Source organism: Drosophila teissieri, chromosome 3R (assembly GCF_016746235.2).
Source record: "Drosophila teissieri strain GT53w chromosome 3R, Prin_Dtei_1.1, whole genome shotgun sequence".
NCBI classification, from domain to species: domain Eukaryota; kingdom Metazoa; phylum Arthropoda; class Insecta; order Diptera; family Drosophilidae; genus Drosophila; species Drosophila teissieri.
In genome coordinates, this window is record NC_053032.1 from 22,862,935 (window position 1) to 22,880,165 (window position 17,231).

The 17,231-nt window shown below is 48.1% G+C and overlaps 5 protein-coding genes across 8 annotated transcripts; 2 read left to right on the forward strand and 3 right to left on the reverse strand.

Moving 5' to 3' along the window:
* Positions 1–60: 60 nt before the first annotated feature.
* On the reverse strand, positions 61–9,874 carry LOC122621396 (E3 SUMO-protein ligase RanBP2). Of its 4 annotated transcripts, none has more exons than XM_043799245.1 (7): positions 9,501–9,874; positions 5,901–8,913; positions 5,205–5,845; positions 2,691–5,138; positions 1,899–2,631; positions 764–1,834; positions 61–703 (listed from the first exon to the last, which is right to left on the reverse strand). In XM_043799245.1, the coding sequence occupies exons 1-7, from the start codon at positions 9,570–9,572 to the stop codon at positions 345–347; spliced, it is 8,337 nt and encodes a 2,778-aa protein (XP_043655180.1). In that variant the 5' UTR covers positions 9,573–9,874; the 3' UTR covers positions 61–344. The 4 variants fall into 4 exon arrangements, with proteins under 4 accessions (XP_043655180.1, XP_043655179.1, XP_043655181.1 ...); XM_043799244.1 differs by having other exon boundaries at positions 2,691–5,144; XM_043799246.1 differs by having other exon boundaries at positions 1,899–2,055; positions 2,125–2,631; positions 2,691–5,845.
* Positions 9,875–10,029: 155 nt separating this feature from the next.
* On the reverse strand, positions 10,030–11,246 carry LOC122621399 (nucleoporin Nup37). Its single transcript, XM_043799249.1, has 3 exons — positions 10,987–11,246; positions 10,512–10,920; positions 10,030–10,454 (listed from the first exon to the last, which is right to left on the reverse strand). Exons 1-3 carry the CDS (start codon positions 11,128–11,130, stop codon positions 10,045–10,047), a joined length of 963 nt encoding a protein of 320 aa, XP_043655184.1. The 5' UTR covers positions 11,131–11,246; the 3' UTR covers positions 10,030–10,044.
* Positions 11,247–11,493: 247 nt separating this feature from the next.
* On the forward strand, positions 11,494–13,154 carry LOC122621401 (40S ribosomal protein S27). The gene is made up of 3 exons (XM_043799251.1): positions 11,494–11,632; positions 12,406–12,625; positions 12,708–13,154. Exons 1-3 carry the CDS (start codon positions 11,627–11,629, stop codon positions 12,734–12,736), a joined length of 255 nt encoding a protein of 84 aa, XP_043655186.1. The 5' UTR covers positions 11,494–11,626; the 3' UTR covers positions 12,737–13,154.
* Positions 13,155–13,959: 805 nt separating this feature from the next.
* On the forward strand, positions 13,960–15,851 carry LOC122621223 (protein bag-of-marbles). Its single transcript, XM_043799017.1, has 3 exons — positions 13,960–14,634; positions 14,701–15,071; positions 15,134–15,851. The coding sequence occupies exons 1-3, from the start codon at positions 14,147–14,149 to the stop codon at positions 15,601–15,603; spliced, it is 1,329 nt and encodes a 442-aa protein (XP_043654952.1). The 5' UTR covers positions 13,960–14,146; the 3' UTR covers positions 15,604–15,851.
* A 93-nt stretch (positions 15,852–15,944) lies between these two features.
* On the reverse strand, positions 15,945–17,163 carry LOC122621225 (protein takeout). The gene is made up of 4 exons (XM_043799022.1): positions 17,077–17,163; positions 16,775–17,012; positions 16,516–16,655; positions 15,945–16,453 (listed from the first exon to the last, which is right to left on the reverse strand). The coding sequence occupies exons 1-4, from the start codon at positions 17,144–17,146 to the stop codon at positions 16,149–16,151; spliced, it is 753 nt and encodes a 250-aa protein (XP_043654957.1). The 5' UTR covers positions 17,147–17,163; the 3' UTR covers positions 15,945–16,148.
* Between the last annotated feature and the right edge of the window lie 68 nt (positions 17,164–17,231).

Here is a 17,231-nt window from a genome sequence, read left to right on the forward strand (position 1 = left end):
TTCTTGTGCTGATGGTTGTACTTCTTAATTTTTCTCCACTCTAATATATCGATTGCTTTATCGGATTCAATATTCAAATTTATTTCGCTAAAAACTTAACTTAATTTTTAATGCAGAACTTTTTTTTCTTATTTTTATAATTGTGACTTAAAAATAACATCCATAATTTTATGTGAACAAAATGGTTTTCGGATTTGTTGTCAAATTCGTAGGCCTTTCAAAAGTGATATTAATATTTATCAAAGGTTTATTAGGAAAATGTGAAATAGCAATTTCCGCTACTATTTGGGAGGAATATTCTAACACAATCCTAGCCAGGCTACATATATTTAGATCCGGTTTGCTTATGAGCTCTCCTGCTCCTCCGGCGCGTCGTCATTCTCGTCCTCCTCATCACCGTGCAAGGCCTTGGTACGTTCTATGCACGAATTGACCGTTTTGATGAACTTATCGGCGATCTCCTCCTTGCCAAATCGACAGGCAAGGCGTTCCAGGACGCCCTCGCTGCCCACCTTACCCTCTGCATCCACCGCATAGTTGTAACCGGCCCACAGGAAGCTCTTCTTCTGATCTTTCATGTTATCCATTTGCAGGGAGGAGGAGATATTCATGTTAAGCACCAGCTTGTGGATCTGCTCTTGCCGCATGACCAGTCGGAATGTCTGCAGCTCCGGGTGCTCCAGCACCTTTATCTCACCGACTCCTAATTTTTTTAAAATAAACATGTAGTGTGATTAAGAAAGCGGCTTTTAGTAAAACTTACCTCGCTCCTTCCATTGCTTGGATTCGGGGTCATACCGATATAGCTTCGCCCGCTCGCCATACAGTTTAGACTCGTTCTCCTCTCCCGTGGTGACGACAATCTCATCCGGCAGCTCGACAATCGGATCATAGTGCGGATCGTAGTTGTCATCAGTGGTGGCGTCGCCATCATCATCGCCGCCTTCTGCGGTGCCAGACTCGTCTTTGGCTGTTTGCGGCGAAGACTGAAAGTTCTTGAATGCGTTCTGATGCGTGAGGTTATAGAAGCCGCCACCGGCGGACTTGTTGAATCCAACGGCAGGGCCCGGGCTATTGGCCGAAAGGTTGGCAAAGTCATTGCCCGCCTTGTTCGCCAAGTCAGCAAAAGTGCCGCCCGGTTTACTTGCCAAATCAGCAAACGTGCTACCGGCTTTGTTGGCCAAGTCGGCAAAAGTGCTGGTCTCCGGCACCGCTTCCGTCTGGTCCTTACTCTTTTCTTCAACGACGGGGGATTTATTCGAGGTTATGTCCTTTTCCTTCTCAATTTCAGTAGGTGCCTGTTTGCCCGCATCCGTGAATGAGACGACGGGTTGCTTTTGTCCAAAAACGGGTGCACTACTGATACCACTGCCAAACACAAAGCCACCGGCAGGTGCACCTCCAAAAACTTCAGTTTTGGTGCTTCCAAAAGCGTTGGAGGATCCAAAAATCGATGGGGATCCGCCAAAAATTGACTTTGGTGCTTCCTTGCCATCTGATTTTTGTAAATCAACTTTGGGGCCTCCAAATGGGTTGGCGTCTCCGAATACAGGTGCGGCAATTCCACCGAAGATCGGCTTCGGTGCGTCTTGGATCGCTGGTGATTGGGAATCCACTTTAGCGCCTCCGAAAATGGACTTTGACGAATCTTTCTTCTGCTGCTCAGCGGATTTATCTCCACCGCCGAAGATGGACTTGGCAGAATCCTCAGCCGAATTTTCGTTTGACAAGCCGCTGCGGAATATAGATCCTAATACGTTTCCTTGTCCTTCGCCTGATGCTAATTTTTGAAGATTGGCTAGGGGGTCGGCATCTTTTCTAGGCTCCGATTTATCTAAATTGAATGTAGTAGGCGGTAAGATAATTTCATCTTAAGATCGGCGTAGATTTGTACATACCCGTGCTACCGAACTGGAATGCCGAACTAGACGTTTTGCTTGCCTCCGACACAGATAAATTACCGAAGCCAGAGAACGAGGAGTTATTTGCGCCCAGCGAACTGGCTTTAAATATTGAGGTAGTGGATGTTAGGGAATTGTTAGGCTTGGCCAATGGCTGGGGGAGAGTCAGTAGGGGAAGGGTCATGGGAAGTGGAGGGATTACATCGTGTGTGGTTGGCCTTACAGACGACGTTTTGCCGACAAGTAGTTCTGGTTGGCCTGTGCTGCTCTTTGCCTCTCCACCTTGGTCTTTGAGTGGTTCATTTGAGGAACTATTTGCTTTCGTTGCTTCCGCTGATTTGGAATCTGGGCTATCTTCTATCGCCTTTGCTGTTCCATTAAGGGCATTCTTCACCGCTTCGTGGAAGCCTTGTGCCACATCCTTGTTTTTGAAACGCAGAGTGAATCGCTCAAGGACACTTTCGCCCTCGCTAAAATCGTGTACAGCAAACATCCACGATGATTCGGTCTTTTCCCTGTACACCACATTCTCGTTGAGCACATGGTTAAGACAGATCTTGAACACCTGCTCCCGACGCATGACCACGCGCAACTTTTTGGTTTGCCTATGGCGCAGGATCTTCACATCCCCCAAGCCGCGCTCCTTCCACTCGCCCTCGGTCAGACGGTACAGCTTGGCCTTATGCACATACAATGTCTCCTCGTCCTCCTCACCTGTTTTCACATCGATCTGAAATACACATTTGTTAAATAAAAATACATACGGTTTTTGGTATTAAATAATTGTACCTTATCGGGTAATGGGATGACTGGTGCAAAGTAAGTGTTGTTCTCCTCCTCCTCCACGTGCAACTCGTTATCGTCGCCCTCATTAGCTGCTGGACTCTTTGGCTGTTGCTGGCCGGGCTTGGGCATGGAGAAGGTAAAGCTGTTGGATCCTATTGAGGTAGCCGGAGCAACAGCTGCGGGCATTGCCGGAGCCGCGAAGTTGAAGGAGGCGGATCCAAAGACATTGGTCTTGTTGGCGCCATCAGCAGTCTTATCTTTGTTACTAGCTGCTGGAGCTCCGAAACCAAAGCTATACTGGGTGGAAGCGGGCAAATTAAGTCCCGTTCCTAGTGAGTTTTCCTTCTTTGGTACCGTCTCATTCTTGGGCGATTGACAGGCGCTGCAGTAAAGAGACTCTCCAGGATTGTTCACATAGCAATCGTTACATGACCAACTACCGACAGCGGGTTTGAAGGCGTCTCCGAATCCAGAAGTGGTTGAAGGCTTTCCAAATCCAAGGGCTGCCGCTTGAGCTGGAGCAACAGCCGTAGGAGCTGAAACCGAGGCGGTCACAGCTGCAACTACCGGTTTCTCCTTTGGCTGGGTAGCGGCTCCGAAGCTAAATCCACCTGTGGCGGGAAGAGCTGCTGGGGCAAAGCCAAACGAAAACTTGTTTGAGGAGCCAGTGGTAAGGTTTAACGCGTTCCCTTGGTCCAGCCCCGATTGCTTGGGAGGAACAGTGGCATCTTTGGGCTCCTGGCAGGCCAAGCAGTAAAGCTGATCCTGGCCATTGCTGGTATAACAGGCCTGGCAGTTCCAACTGCCTGCCTTTGGCTTGAAAGCATCTCCAAAGCCCTTTATTGGCTTCTCCTTCTCCTTAACATTTTCTCCAGCGGCAGAAGCGGCCTTCTCCTTCTTTGGTTCCTTTCCAATACTTTGTTGCGCCTTTTGCACGGCTTCGAAGAATTCCTGACAGACGTCTTGCGACTTAAAGCGCACAGCGAGCAATGCGGTGGTTAACTCCTCATCGGAATAATCCTGACCACCCCATGTGACGGCTGCCTTTATGTTCGAAGCATAGCTGAACTTGGTCTCGGGCAGCAGACGCTGATTGCAGCACAGCTTATGGACCTGCTCGCGCCGCATCAGCAGGCGAATCTGGTTGGGATCAGTGCGATCCCGAAGGAGCTTCATATTACCAAGGCCGCGCTCCTTCCACTCATTCGCTTCCCTATCCCAACGCAGAAGCTTGGCACGGTGCTCGAAGAGCACATCCTCATTCTCTTCGCCGGTGACCACCTCCACTAGTTCGGGCAGGGCAATGACCGGCGCAAACTGGGCGGTGGGCACATACTCCTCATCAGCGTCCGAGGCGTTAGACTTGTTCAATTGGGACTGCTGAGGCGTTTGGCCTTGAACTGTATTGTCCTTGATCAAAGCCGTGGTGAAGAGGGTTGTGTTGTTGGCGCTGCCCACCGCAGAAGTGCTGCCAAAGGAAAGGTTTGCAAAAGGAGAGGCGTTGGAAGTTCCAAATCCTGATGTTCCATTCGCCCCGAAGCTAAAGCTGGCAAATGGTGCAGCAGAGGCAGGCGCAGCTGTTGCAGGAGCTGCAAACAATGACTTGGCTGCCGTTGCTGGTGGGTCTGGCTTAGGCTGCGGTTTCGTTTGCTCCTGAGGCTTGTTGAAAAGCGAATTGGCTGCTGGGGTGCTGGTTACAAAGCTCTTGGGTAAACTGAATGCCGCAGGAGCTGTCGCAGTTGATTCCTTGTCGGTCTTTGGGAGCTCCGCTGTCTTTTCCGTTGATTTCACGGTCTCCGACTTTGCGGCCTCGCTTGCATTTGTAAAAGCCACTCTAAACTCTTCAGCCAGCTCTAATGTTTTGAAACGCACCAGGAATTTCTCCAACGTAACTTGCTCATCTGCAAAATCATTTGCTGCCCACAAAAGGGTTTTCTTATCCTTGTCCTGGCTGGCAACATTTATCGTAATGTCTGCAGTGATTTTGTGATTAGCACACACTTTGTGGGTTTGATCGCGACGCATCAAAACTCGCGAAACGCCAGTGGCTTTGTCGCATAAAATTTTGATTACCCCCGTACCGCGCTCTTTCCACTCCTTGTCCGCATGCCGGAAGAGCTTGGCCCGGCTGGTAAACTTGACCTCCTCGCCCTCCTCGCCGGTTCGAACCTCCACTTCATCGGGCAGCGGGATGATGGGCTTAAAATCGGGCCGAGGATCGTAATCATCTGCTGAAGTATCTTGTGGCAGAGTTTTGTTAAGATCACTAGTCGCACTTTGGTTCAGCTCAGCTTCCTCCTGTTCCTTTTGTTTTTCGGCTGCTGCCTTAGCCACCTGTGTCTTAAACGAAAAAGGACTTTCGTAGGGGTTGCTGCCAAAGTCAAAGCTGAATGATCCTACTGCTGGAACCGATGGCTGTGCCGATTGTGCCGGTTGTGATGGCTGTTCCACCTGTGTCTTAAACGAAAAAGGACTTTCGTAGGGGTTACTGTCAAAGTTAAAGCTGAATGAACCTACTGCTGGAACCGATGGCTGTGCCGCTTGTGCCGGTTGTGCCGGCTGTTCCGGTGCCTGGACCAAACTTGGCTTGATATGCTGGGCTGGAATGGTCACGCTTAAAGTGGGCTGGACACTGGCAGTCGTGGGTTTCGGCAATGGATCTGAACTGGTTATGACCACATTGGCTGGCGGCTCCTTTTCCACGGGCTGATTGTTCAACGCACGGTTAAACATAGTGGGCACACTTACAGGGGCGGGTGCGGGGGCGGGAACAGAAGGAGCCACTTGAGGTACATGAATAGGAGGCGGGACAGCAGTTGTTGTCGCAGGATTCACAGCAGCAGCATTTGGTGGAGCAGAAGCAGTGCCGGGAAGTGGCCCCGTTGGTACACTTAATGGCTTGGACTGCGGCACTTGAATGGGAGAAACTCCAAAGCCCGGCGTTGTCGTGTTAAAGAATCCGGGTGTTGGCAGTGCACCCACAGGCTTGGACTCCAGGATGTTCAAGGGAGCCGCAGGCGCTGCTGGCTGAGCGGGAGGAGGTATCAGACTTGGCGGAGGCTGGGTAAAGTTGCCCATGGCGTCGATGTAAGGTGCTACCGAAGGCACAGTCGGCGGGGGAAACATAGTCGGCAGGCCAAAGTTTGGATTTCGAGGACCTAAATCAAATTCAACATTAGCATTATGTAAATGTAATTTAAAACGTGTGCTTACCAAACATATTGGGAGGTGGAATTGATCCTGCAGCTGGAGGAGTTCGCAAGAACTGCGCTTGCGCTTGAGCCTGAGCCTGAGCAGCATAGTAGTTGTACATCTGGTTTTGGTTAAACATGGGACTTCCGTATGGTCCCGGCAGAAAACGCTCTTGGGCTGATGGCGTGTTTGGTACCCCGTTGTAGAAGCCAGGAGTATACGGATTTGGAACGACTGGGTGGACTGCACCTTGGTTGTGGCTCTGCTGCTGTTGTTGTTGCTGCTGCTGCTGCTGCTGATGCTCCGCCAGTGCATCCTCAATAATGAAGAGGTCATCCAGGCCTAAGGCAGCTGCAGGATCCACATCCCGCGTAGGCGTGTCTCGACTACTGATCTTTATCTTCTTAAGCAGCTCCTCCAGCCCAGTGAACTTGTCAGTGAGGGCTTTGATTTCCTGCCGCATGGCTTCCATTCCCACACTCACATCGTCCTTGAGCACACACAGAGACTTGCTGATCTGCTTGACAGTCTGCTCCATCTCCTGACTGGGTTGTGCCACAACAATGGGAGTGACTGGCGTGACATCCACTTGGCGACGTGAACGGTTAGCAGGGAAAGCTGCGATGGAATAGAAGTCATCTTCAGCATCCTCGTAGGCGGATGAATTGTTATGTACATCCGGACTGCCGAAGCTATCATCGATGCCCCGACTATTGCGTTCCTGTTGGAATCTACGCATCTCCCGTTGAATGGCCGAGGTGAGTGGGTGCTTGACATCATTTCTGATTAACTTTTGCGTTTGCTGCAGGCACTCCTGTCTCCGCTCCGAGTAACGAACTCGGGAGCTTCGCGGCAACTTGGAAGAATCCTCAAGGTGACGACACGCCTCCGATTGCATATAGTAGGCCACGGGCAGATTAAGTCCCCGGACCTCGTCCAAAAACTGCTCATACTGTCCTATCCTGAACATTTTTGTGCTAAAATAGGTGACGGCTTCCTCAGCCAACGACTGAAGATCTTGCCATGCTGCCGTTGAGCCGGAGGATCCGTACTTAAAGACGCGGACATAGGATTCCAACTGCTGAGTGTGCTGGCGGCGTAAAATTGAGAATCCATGCCTGTACAGGGTATCGATACGTGTCTCCAGAGAAGAACTATCCGAGCGGGAATTCAAAATCTTTCCCAGCTGAAAAATGATGATGGCATCTGCTTTGGGGCCATTCACGCCGCGCACCGCCTCCAATCCAGTTTGCAGTTGAGCTCGTTGCTCGGCGCGATTACCTTCACCAGTGAGCTGGTTCGAGTTAAGTCGCACCACTAGATCCCACCAGTTACTTTGCTCTGGTGCGGCTAGTTGGCCCACCAGATTGGCAAATGGCATCATATGCGGCCGGGCTGCAGCATTGCGGTTTCCCAAATTGGAGCTGTCATACGCTTCACGCTGCAGCTGCAATTTCCGTCTGGTCTGAATGACTGCGGCATAGAGGTAGAGATCCACATCCACCTGGCTGATTGAATCGTGCCCACAGTAGTTTAGATTCTGCTTAACATCCCGTCGAAGACCCTCGTAAAACACCACACGTGGCGCATCTCCTAGATTGTTGGGATCGGTGCCTAGCGCCAGGTAGACATGATGGGCCAAGGACTGTGGCAGCAGCACCAACGCCTGCTGTTCGTAGGTCTCGATGTGCGCCAGATTGGGCCACTCGAAGATTGGCAACTGCAGACGCGGGTTCCGCACCAGATGCGAAGACGTATCCTTTAGCTTGTGTTCGCCGTGGGTAAAGAGCTGTTGGTAAAGTTGACTGCGCCAGCTCTTGTCCGAGCACTGCTGGTGAGCGCTTGCCAACAGCTCTTCGGAGTCGCCAAATAGTCCAGGCAATAGATTGCCCGACATTTTGTCCTCATTAAAGTTGTCATTATCCCTGTGGCTTTCCATTTCCATTCGTGACCGGTCCAAGCAACCCAAAAGGGTTCGTCCAAGCTGGGCACATCGGAAGGCGCCATTCGGTCGCCAAATCTGCATCATTTGCTTCTGCTCCGCGTCGCAATGCTTCATCCAGTTGTGGGCACTTGAATCCTCGAGCGGTCGCACCTGGTAACCAAGGAGCAGAAGCGGCAAGGCGGAGCGTAGCGTGCTCATCCATTTGTTTTTGTTTGCCAGCACTTCACGTTTAAAAATCAGTGTCACCGCGTGAAGCAGAAGCTGGCCGGTGTAGTGGTCAGCACAGGATTGGTGGAAATCCCGCTGCGGGGCATCCTTCTCTATCGTATTGCTAAACTTGTATAGATATTGATCAAGTCTAAACAACTGAGTGCTGATCTCTGTCAGTCCACTGCCCTTCTCCAGGCTGAGCTGCACGAGGCGATCGACGGTGTGCAACGCGAGGTGCCAAAATCGCCAGTTCTTCTTCACATCCTTGGATATTTCCAGCTTGACAATGACCACCCAGACCATTTCGTACCAGTCGCTGGACTGACTCGTGCAGCCTTTGGACTCTAGTTCCGTTTTGAGTGCGTAGTTAAAGGCCTGTTCGAATTTCTTCTTTTCCACATAGCTGCGCAACAGTTGAACGCGCACATTCACATCGTGGGGACGCGCCTGCAGTTCTTTGTGCATGAGCAGCTCAAGGGTGTTGTCCTCGCCGTCTGCGGCATTGCCGTTGCTGTCCATCAGATTTACCCGCATTCGCAGGGAGAAAACATGTTGGTTGTCGCCTAAATCAAGGCTAATAGCCTGATCTAACCAGTATTTGGCGGACTCCGTGTTCAGTGACTCGTTCTCCTTCAGCAATAGTTCGCAGGCGTCCACGACCACCTCTGACTGCCGCGAATTGATTTGAATGGAACGTTGGAGGTGCTGCAGCGCCTTTTTGTCATCCGGCGGGTTCAGCCTACTGTAGCAGGTGGCAATCAAATTATGGCCTACTGCATCGTCCCTCGTCCGGAGATAGGCGTTCAAATACTCAATTGCCTTTGGGTATTCCTGGACTTTATTGTACAATCGAGCTACCGCCAAGCCTTTGACGTCGCGCTACAATACGTTTTATTGATTAGTAATTGTTTAAAAAGTATTCGTTTAATAAAGTTAAAAGGATTTCGAAAAGGTTTTTTGGACAAGCATTTTGAGCGGGATTTGAAAAACATTATTGAAGTAGGCATGCTTAAACTTCAAACTTCTATTCGCTTTAATTATTTAGATAGATCGATAAAAGATCGGCAAAGATAATTCAAATTGTTCCTTGTGGATGTTTGGCCTCCCACATATTGAGTGCTCACTGTGATGCTATGAATGATATGAGCGGCCGCTGGCCACCAACACATAACCTCAAATATCTATTTTGATTTACGAAGGGAAGAGGAATACCATGCAGTTGAGGGGAAGCGATGAATTTGGCAAGTATACGAAATGCAGCCGTTGAAAGAAAAGCGCGCAATTTCCTATTCAATCACAAAAACGACGGCCAAGTGACGCCGACTCACACACACACACACACACCTAAACACACGCAGACGCCGCACGCACACAAAGGCGCGCTTTCAATGGCGGCGCCTGAAGATTTCGCAACTGATTTTCATTGTCTTTGGAAATTCCGATGGACATTGTGGGCGTTTATTTACCTCGCTTCCCGGCTGAAGCTTTCCCAACATCTTGTGGACATGTGCGTCCACCTCTTTTCGCGTTTGAAACATATCTGTACTATTTTAAAACACGTTCAATTCGCTGTGGACGAGACCTCGCAAAAATGTGCTTCGCGCTTGAGTCTTCCCTCACTCGACATCCGATCGACGCGGATTACTCGAACGGTTAGGTGCCACGGCCGGAAAATCACGTAACTCCGTATGGACAATTTCAGTCGCAACAAGCTGCACTCGTTTGCGGTGCAGATCAGAACGTATATATCACTGAAATCGACTTTAAACTTAAGCTGAAGAGCACCGAAACCAACAAAATACGTGCAGACTTAGCGCTGGAACAAAAAACGATGATTGCGCATTCCCATCGATGGGCGCGAAAGTATCGCGGTACTGGTGGCTCGACCGCGAATATCGATTCCTTCGGTGGTCATTTATCGAATTAAGAACTAAAGCGGTTTTAATTAAGAATCTTTGAAATTTTTTACACTAACGACTTCTGTTTATTATTAATATTATTTAAAATAAATTACTTCATTTGCACTTTCCAGAAGAGCAGCTTTCTATCAGAGACCGCGCTAATGTACGGCAGTCGCTGGTGCCAGGCCATTCCGCCGTAGGATTTCAGGGAAGCCTCCAATAGAGGAACCGTCGACTTGGCCGCGAACACCTTGAGAGTAAGCCCGATAACCATGGCGATGACCATCTCGGAGCTGCCTGGCGCAAAGCGCACCACGCGTCCGCAATCCTCGTGCACCTGTTTGACATCCGCGGGCACATAGGGTCTGTTCAGATCCCAGGTGACCACATCCCCGCCGGCCAGCGAGGTGATGAAGAGCCTGTTGCTGTGGGCCCAGTCCGCCGACATTAGGGGGAATTTGGGCGACTCCACGGAGATGATGGTCTGCTTGATCGTCACATTGTATAGATGAATGATGCCTGCAAGGATATTCCTTAGTTACACAGCACGATAAACACTAGTCGTAGCAAGCACACCTTTTTTCTCCGCCACAAGCACCTTGTTGGGATCTTCGGGATGACTCTTGACGGACATGCCAGCGGAGGACAGGCCAAAGGTTATGACATTTTCACCGCCGCCAGCCGTCGTCCAGAATCGGCAGGTGAAGTCATCGCTGACGGAGGCCAGCAGTTCGCCCTCGCAAACCCAGGACACATCGTTGACGTAGTCCGCATGCCCACGGAGCACCTGAAGCGTGTTGAACTGGGCCAGGTCGGTGCGAAATAGTTTTAGCTGGTTGCCGTTGGCCGCGCACAAAGTCACATTGTTGGGCGTGCAGTTGAGCGAGGTGTCCGGCGAAAAGGCCAGTGCACTCACGCACAGCTGTTCCTTATCGCCCAGGTCGAGGTCCTGGAGGTGTGTGTACCCGAACTCGCCGCTCTCCTCCTGCGAATTAAGTGGTAACCATTTAAAATCATTAGCCTTTCACTGGTTTCATGTATAAACACCCACCGGCAGTCCAACGAGCAGCAGACTCAAGTGTTTTCTGAAGGCCACTGCTATTAGATTGTAGGCAAAGTCATTGGTGCAGATCTCGTAGCAGTAGATGGCTTCATTAAGCTGGATGCTGTGATCAGGATCGGTAACAGATCGCATTTTTCTATATACTGTTTGTTATTCCCGAGATAAATGTAACTATTAGCCGGCGCCAAAAAATGTTTATTTCAGTATGACCAAATTCAGTTGAAGAATTTTCCAAGATCTCACGCTGTTGATAAGCTGAAAATGAAAAGAAATTTTAAATAATCGCTATTATGTGTAATGCTTATCTGAAAAGTTTTGAAAAAACTTTTAAACAATATTCGAGTGAAGAGATACAAGTAAGCGAACCATTTATTAATAGAAAACTTATTTATGTCTTATATCGACTGCGTAGCATTTGCTTATTATGAAATATTGGCCAATTTTCCTATTGGAAATGAAGTTAGCATAAATTTTGAACTGAAACAGCACGCGTTCTAGTGTTGAATAGTGTGCGCGGTAGAGTTGCCACCGCTCAGCTGTTCAGCATTATTTAGTGCATTTTCGGGCAAGTTAAGTTGGCTGCGATTTACCCCACTTCCTTTTCCGTGTTAGCTGTGAAAGAAAAAACATGCCGGTGGGTTCCGAATTGCCTTAAAATTGATTTTAAACACAGAAAATTCAACCAAATGATAACCAAAAGCGGACGGTTATCACCGCCGAAGTGTCCAGTGTGAATGGAGCGAGTGTGGGCCGATAAAAACCGCCCAAAAAGACAGTAAAACAAATGTCTGGCCCGCTGCCATTGAATGTGTGCGTTACAAGCCACGCATGGCGTGCGCCAGTGAATTTGCAAACAGTTGTGAAATGGCCAAGTGAAACTCAATGGAACTCTTGGAACGTTCGCAAGGAATTGATTGCACTGCCATGTGAAATGGACGGGGATCCTTGCACATAACCTAGAACACGCGTTGGCGAATTTATGTTGTTGTTGCCTGGAGTCTGTGCTCTGCATTTGTTGATACACCGCGAGAAAATGTGCCAATTGGCTGACTGAAAAACCTCAAATGGCCTTACTACTCTGTAGTCAGTTCTAGCTTTATTTTGTAAACTACCTCTCAAATTAATTGTTAATACACAACTTGAAGATCAAAGTGGTTATAATCTAATAAAACAAAATTATAGATTGCAAGTTTTTAAATTGGCAGTACGCCACTTCTGAGTTAATAATTAATGAATTGGTTTAAAGTTGGACCAACCCCTTTGGCGCCAAAGAAACTTCGAGTTGTAACTAAGATCTGAAAAGGGTTTTGCTCCATCACACTGGACCGTACTCATCTATATGATTATATTATAATAAACACATCGCATTTATTCTAATCCTCGAACTATTGATTTTCCCACTTGCAGCTAGCAAAAGATCTTCTGCACCCTCTGCCCGCCGAGGAGAAGCGCAAGCACAAGCTGAAGCGCCTGGTCCAGCACCCGAACTCGTACTTCATGGACGTGAAGTGCCCCGGCTGCTACAGGATCACCACCGTCTTCAGCCACGCCCAGGGCGTCGTGGTCTGCGCCGGATGCGCAACCATTCTGTGCCAGCCGACTGGAGGACGCGCCAAGCTGACAGAAGGTATGTGCTCCATTCCACATGCTCCACTTTCCCAATGCAATGTTTCTTCTCAATTAACTGAATTTCTTCGTCTTTCTTGCAGGCTGCTCCTTCCGCAGGAAGCCACAGTAAAATGGGACTCGCGATGAACCACAAATTATTAATTTTTTAATAAAAACTATAAAACGTAAAGAAACCACAGAACCCAAAACGAGAGAAAGCTTGTAATTCAATTGCTGCGGTCCTTTGGTTCAATGTGCTTTGTGAATTAAAGAATTAACGATGTTGTGGTCGGCTAAGTGAAAAAAAAAAACACCGCTCTTGTCGTATTTGTTTATAGAAAGTGGATAATTGCCAACAGGATAGATAGTGGAGCTCGATCGCTTGGGTTTCCCGATAACAACCGCCCACAATGCAACTCATGTGGAAGCTCTTGTGTGTGCAAATACCCTTTTGTGCGGCAGAACTTCAGGAATTTTTCACTAGTTATGCTAAGATCTAACGATTGATTGACTTCACAACAATAAAGAATGTTTCATAGGCTTTAAAATCGGGATTTTGAGAAAGTACAAGGCTTCTGCAGATTGGGCTTCAAGAGGCATTTCTTCAAGAATTTTGTATTAGGTATACTTATTAGAAAGTCTTTTCCTGCTTGGATATTGGTATCTTATATACTTGGTTTGATTGGCTTAAATATTTATTTGACAGAGTGCCAAAACTTTTAGTGTCTGCAATAGCATAGTTAAGGCTAAGCGAAATTCGTTGCTTAAAATGCCTATTAAAAAATAACTTCACGGCTCGAAATTTATACTAAAGAAAGTCCTCTTGTTGTTTATCGAGCCAACCTTCGAACCAACAAATGTAAAATTTACATTGGATGGTGTCTGCGCTAAGTTTGTGTAATGGACAGAGTTGCCAGAATGTTGATGGTGGGGCTGCCATACTTTATTCCAAACATGCCCGCAATTTTAAAAGCTTTCCGTCAAAATTACAAAATCAATTTTAAAAAGAAAATTTAAAAAAGATTGCCAACTCACAATTGTCAAACTATTTGATGGAGAATGTGAATTTTTCCAATTATTAAATAATGTTTTGGCTTTCTTTATACGAAAACCAAGAGCTACTTATAAAGTAGGTGGCATAAACTGTTGCAATTTATCATAAAATCATGTCATTTTTTATTCATTGGGATTGAGTTTTGCCCACCACACCTGTGTGTAGCTATGAAATGAAAGTGGAAGTAAAGGTTATAATGGTTTGTTGCTTCCCATTTCAAACTTCTTTAAAGCGACCGGGTCATTGACCTCTTGAGGTGACCATAAAGTTAAAACTCCTTGCTGCAAAGGCAGCCCTGTGCTGCTGTTCGATATGTTATCGATAAGCCATCAACAAAGCGTCTGGACGCCATAGTTCTTCCTCTTTCTTCTGAAATCGCAGACTGCGTGGCGTCGCGCCATTTTAAACGGTAAAAAGAACCTGCCAAAAAGTACACATTGCAAAAGTCGAAAAATCGCGCGAATTGAGTGATTTCGCTTGGAAAGGATGTTTAATGCACGTGACATGGGTCCTGCGGGCAACGATGACCAGCAATTGGATCGCAATTTCAGGCAGATGGAGAAGAATTTGGCCTTCATGTTGGAATGCAACGAAAACGAAGCCCCGATGCAGGCCACCTGGGACACCGAGGAGTCGGACGAAGATGGTGCCAGCTGCTCGTCCAGCGTGCTGTCCGAAATGCAGGAGAACTTCGGTAGACTCCGCTTGTGTGAGATCTCTGCACCGCGCCTCGAATTCCACGGCCTGGCTTGCATGCAACAGCTGCAGAAGCGTTCGCGTCAGTTCGGATTTGGTAGTGCTCCGGCCAAGAAATCGCGGGCTGGAGCAGCTCCAGCCTTCGGTTTGGTTACTGGGCCAAAGCAGGAGCAGCTGCAGAAGGAGAACGTGTGGAACCAGCGTTGCCAAGAGGGCGCGTCCGCGGTGCAGCCCATAACTATGGAGAAACTGCGTTTGATTGGTCTGCATGGCGACTGGTGAGTTTTCTTAGAGTGTACCCCATAAAATTGCTAATATGAAGAGCTCCTTTTTGTAACCAATAGCCTGGAGCACAACGCCGTGCTGCGTTTGATAAATCTGTTCAGATCCTTGCATGATCACCTGACCGCCGACTTGGGCTTCTCGCGCCAAAACTCAATGCCCTCGGATTACCTGTTCGATATGCCGGTCAAGAGCATGATGCCCAAGAGCCTGAATGTGCGCTACCAACTGCAGGTGCTGTGCACCAAAGTGGAGCGCTTCCTTGGCCAGCAGCGGCGCACCTTGGAGACCAATCGCCACTTTGATTTCGAGAAGTACGACGAGTGCGATAAGTTGCTTAAGGGTTCTGCATCTTATTTGCAGACCTTTAAGCAGTTTCTAAACATCGAAATGCGCCATCGAAACGGAAACTTTGTGAGCAGCTCGGCTAAGTGTAAGCTAATCATTATTTAAGCCACCATTCAGTTATTTAAGCAAAGATTTCACTATGTACAGTCAATGCTCAGCGACTGGAGAGTTTGCTGATTGGTTTGCGCGAGTGGCTCAAGGCTGCGCATCTCAGTGTGCACGTGTTTAACTGGGAAATGGATCTGGAGCATCGCTATTCGGCGGCCATGACCGAAAGCCACAAGTCATTGACCGAGCGAGCCATCCTGTTGGCCGGTGCCGAGCTGAGGGCGGCAAAACCACGTGGGATCAGTGTGGAGGAGGTGTTCATCGCCAAGAGATATAATCTGGAGCGTGCGGTCTGTTGCGCCCTGGAGCAGGATGAGTTCCTCACCGCTCTGCTCGCCAGTCCGGAAACTTATTTCCCGCCCAGCGTGGTCGCTATTTGCGGGCCACTCAAGTTTGGCGCAGTTAACATGGATGAGCAGTCCGAGTCGGAGGAGGAGATCGAAGAGTTCGAGGAAGGGCCATCATCACCGCCCCGTCACAACGGACTTGTGCCTCGCTTCAGAAGCTAAACTGGAGCTGAGTACATCGATAAAAGAATGGTCACAAATGAGCAATTCAAAATATTACCATATTCATGGACAGCATATATATATTCTCGAAAGAAAAGTATTTTAAAAGTTTAACAAACATTTATATAATTCAAAGCGACAAAATTCAAACGAAATATCTTGTATTATATATTTGTCCATTAAAAAGGACATCATATTTGTATTCTTGCTTTTTTAAAAGTATTTGTAAAATGATACAACCAAAATGAAAACACATGTTTTAAAAATGATTACAAATTTGTACAATCAAATTGTGCAACAATTTTTAAATGTATCCACAATTATTTGGCAAAGTGACAAACGAGGCTACATTTCTCTTTTATAAATCTGTATTTTACTTATAGTCTAGCGATAAGAAATCCTTGAGTGCCTGAATTTATTTTGCAACTACGTTTTATTTGTATGAGGAACTTAACAGTGAACTATTTGCTTTGCATTTGTATTTTGAAAGTCAAATAAATATTCACGACTGTGTTTCGACTAATTATTTTGTTTGTACTAAGGTTTTAGACCACGAAGAGCTGTTCCAGCGGCAGTTTACCGAAGATCCTGTCCAGCACAGACTTGGCTATCAGTCCGAAAGCCTCCCCAATGCCCGGCTTCAGTTCATTGAAGATGTCCTGCCAGTTCTCGTTAATGAGGGCGTGCATGTTCTCGCTCAGATCCTTCTGCCCGTTGAACAGATTCTCCAGATGGTAAGTCACATGGGAGGGATCCAGCTCCACCTTGATGTCCACCACCTCGGCGTATGTCTGATGATCGCCCTTGGAGACGCGCTTGAATTTGATCAGTGCACGTACCTTCGTTTTAGCTGTGGAATCGGGAAATACACTTAAGATTGTAGATTACCAAGCATTTGTGGGCTAATCTTACTGAGGCGAATGTCGGCATTGCCCTTGCCGGTAATGGGCAGAATGAGTATTCTTCCGTCCACTGAGTAGGGTCCGCGGACTGCAATTTCCGGCACATCCATGACCAGCTCAATGGAGCGGCTGAGATCAGTTGTGAATCCGCTGAAACAGGAGGAAGTAGTGAGCATGGAGATCATGGAAAAAGTTCCAATTGAGGAAAAAGTAGTGAGCATGGAGATCATGGAGTAAGTCCCAATTGATGTAAATGAAGATCAGCTCACCTCACGCGCTTCGCAACGCCCTGGTGAAGACCCACGATGTCCATCTCGTGGAAGCTCAGGTCAATGTTGACCGGACTGTGCGGATTGCGGCCAATTTTGAACTTCTTCACGTGCAGCGGATCGAGTGGGATCAAGCCCAGTTCCTTGATGCCGCTCTGCGCGTAGTTCCTCAGCACGTAGTTCACCCCGTTCTCAATGCACTGCTCGTCGCTGATGGCGCACCTCTGGATGCCCGAGGCTGCAATTTGGGGCGTGGCGATTCAGGAATATTCACATATTAGGAAAAGGGGTGTGCTACTTACGCAAATCGGAGGCGTGTCCATAAGTGGCGGCACATCCGAACAGCAGGACGAGGGCGAGAGTTAGCTCCATAATTGCTGGCGGCGAACACAATTGAGTACTGATCCATTTAGCCGCGAACGATGCCACTTATATAGTCACTTTCGTCAATTGAAAT

Coding starts and splice junctions, on each gene's coding strand:
- LOC122621225 (XM_043799022.1), bottom strand. CDS start 17,146: ATGGAGCTAACTCTCGCCCTCGTCCTGCTGTTCGGATGTGCCGCCACT. Junction 16,656..16,774: donor GGCGTTGCGAAGCGCGTGAG/GTGAGCTGATCT, acceptor CTCCTGTTTCAG/CGGATTCACAACTGATCTCA. Junction 16,454..16,515: donor CAATGCCGACATTCGCCTCA/GTAAGATTAGCC, acceptor CCGATTCCACAG/CTAAAACGAAGGTACGTGCA.
- LOC122621396 (XM_043799242.1), bottom strand. CDS start 9,572: ATGTTTCAAACGCGAAAAGAGGTGGACGCACATGTCCACAAGATGTTG. Junction 5,846..5,900: donor TCCACCTCCCAATATGTTTG/GTAAGCACACGT, acceptor AATTTGATTTAG/GTCCTCGAAATCCAAACTTT. Junction 1,835..1,898: donor ATTCCAGTTCGGTAGCACGG/GTATGTACAAAT, acceptor CATTCAATTTAG/ATAAATCGGAGCCTAGAAAA.
- LOC122621223 (XM_043799017.1), top strand. CDS start 14,147: ATGTTTAATGCACGTGACATGGGTCCTGCGGGCAACGATGACCAGCAA. Junction 14,635..14,700: donor ATTGGTCTGCATGGCGACTG/GTGAGTTTTCTT, acceptor TGTAACCAATAG/CCTGGAGCACAACGCCGTGC. Junction 15,072..15,133: donor TGTGAGCAGCTCGGCTAAGT/GTAAGCTAATCA, acceptor CACTATGTACAG/TCAATGCTCAGCGACTGGAG.
- LOC122621399 (XM_043799249.1), bottom strand. CDS start 11,130: ATGCGATCTGTTACCGATCCTGATCACAGCATCCAGCTTAATGAAGCC. Junction 10,921..10,986: donor TGCTGCTCGTTGGACTGCCG/GTGGGTGTTTAT, acceptor CTTAATTCGCAG/GAGGAGAGCGGCGAGTTCGG. Junction 10,455..10,511: donor GCTTGTGGCGGAGAAAAAAG/GTGTGCTTGCTA, acceptor ATATCCTTGCAG/GCATCATTCATCTATACAAT.
- LOC122621401 (XM_043799251.1), top strand. Junction 12,626..12,707: donor ACGCGCCAAGCTGACAGAAG/GTATGTGCTCCA, acceptor TCTTTCTTGCAG/GCTGCTCCTTCCGCAGGAAG.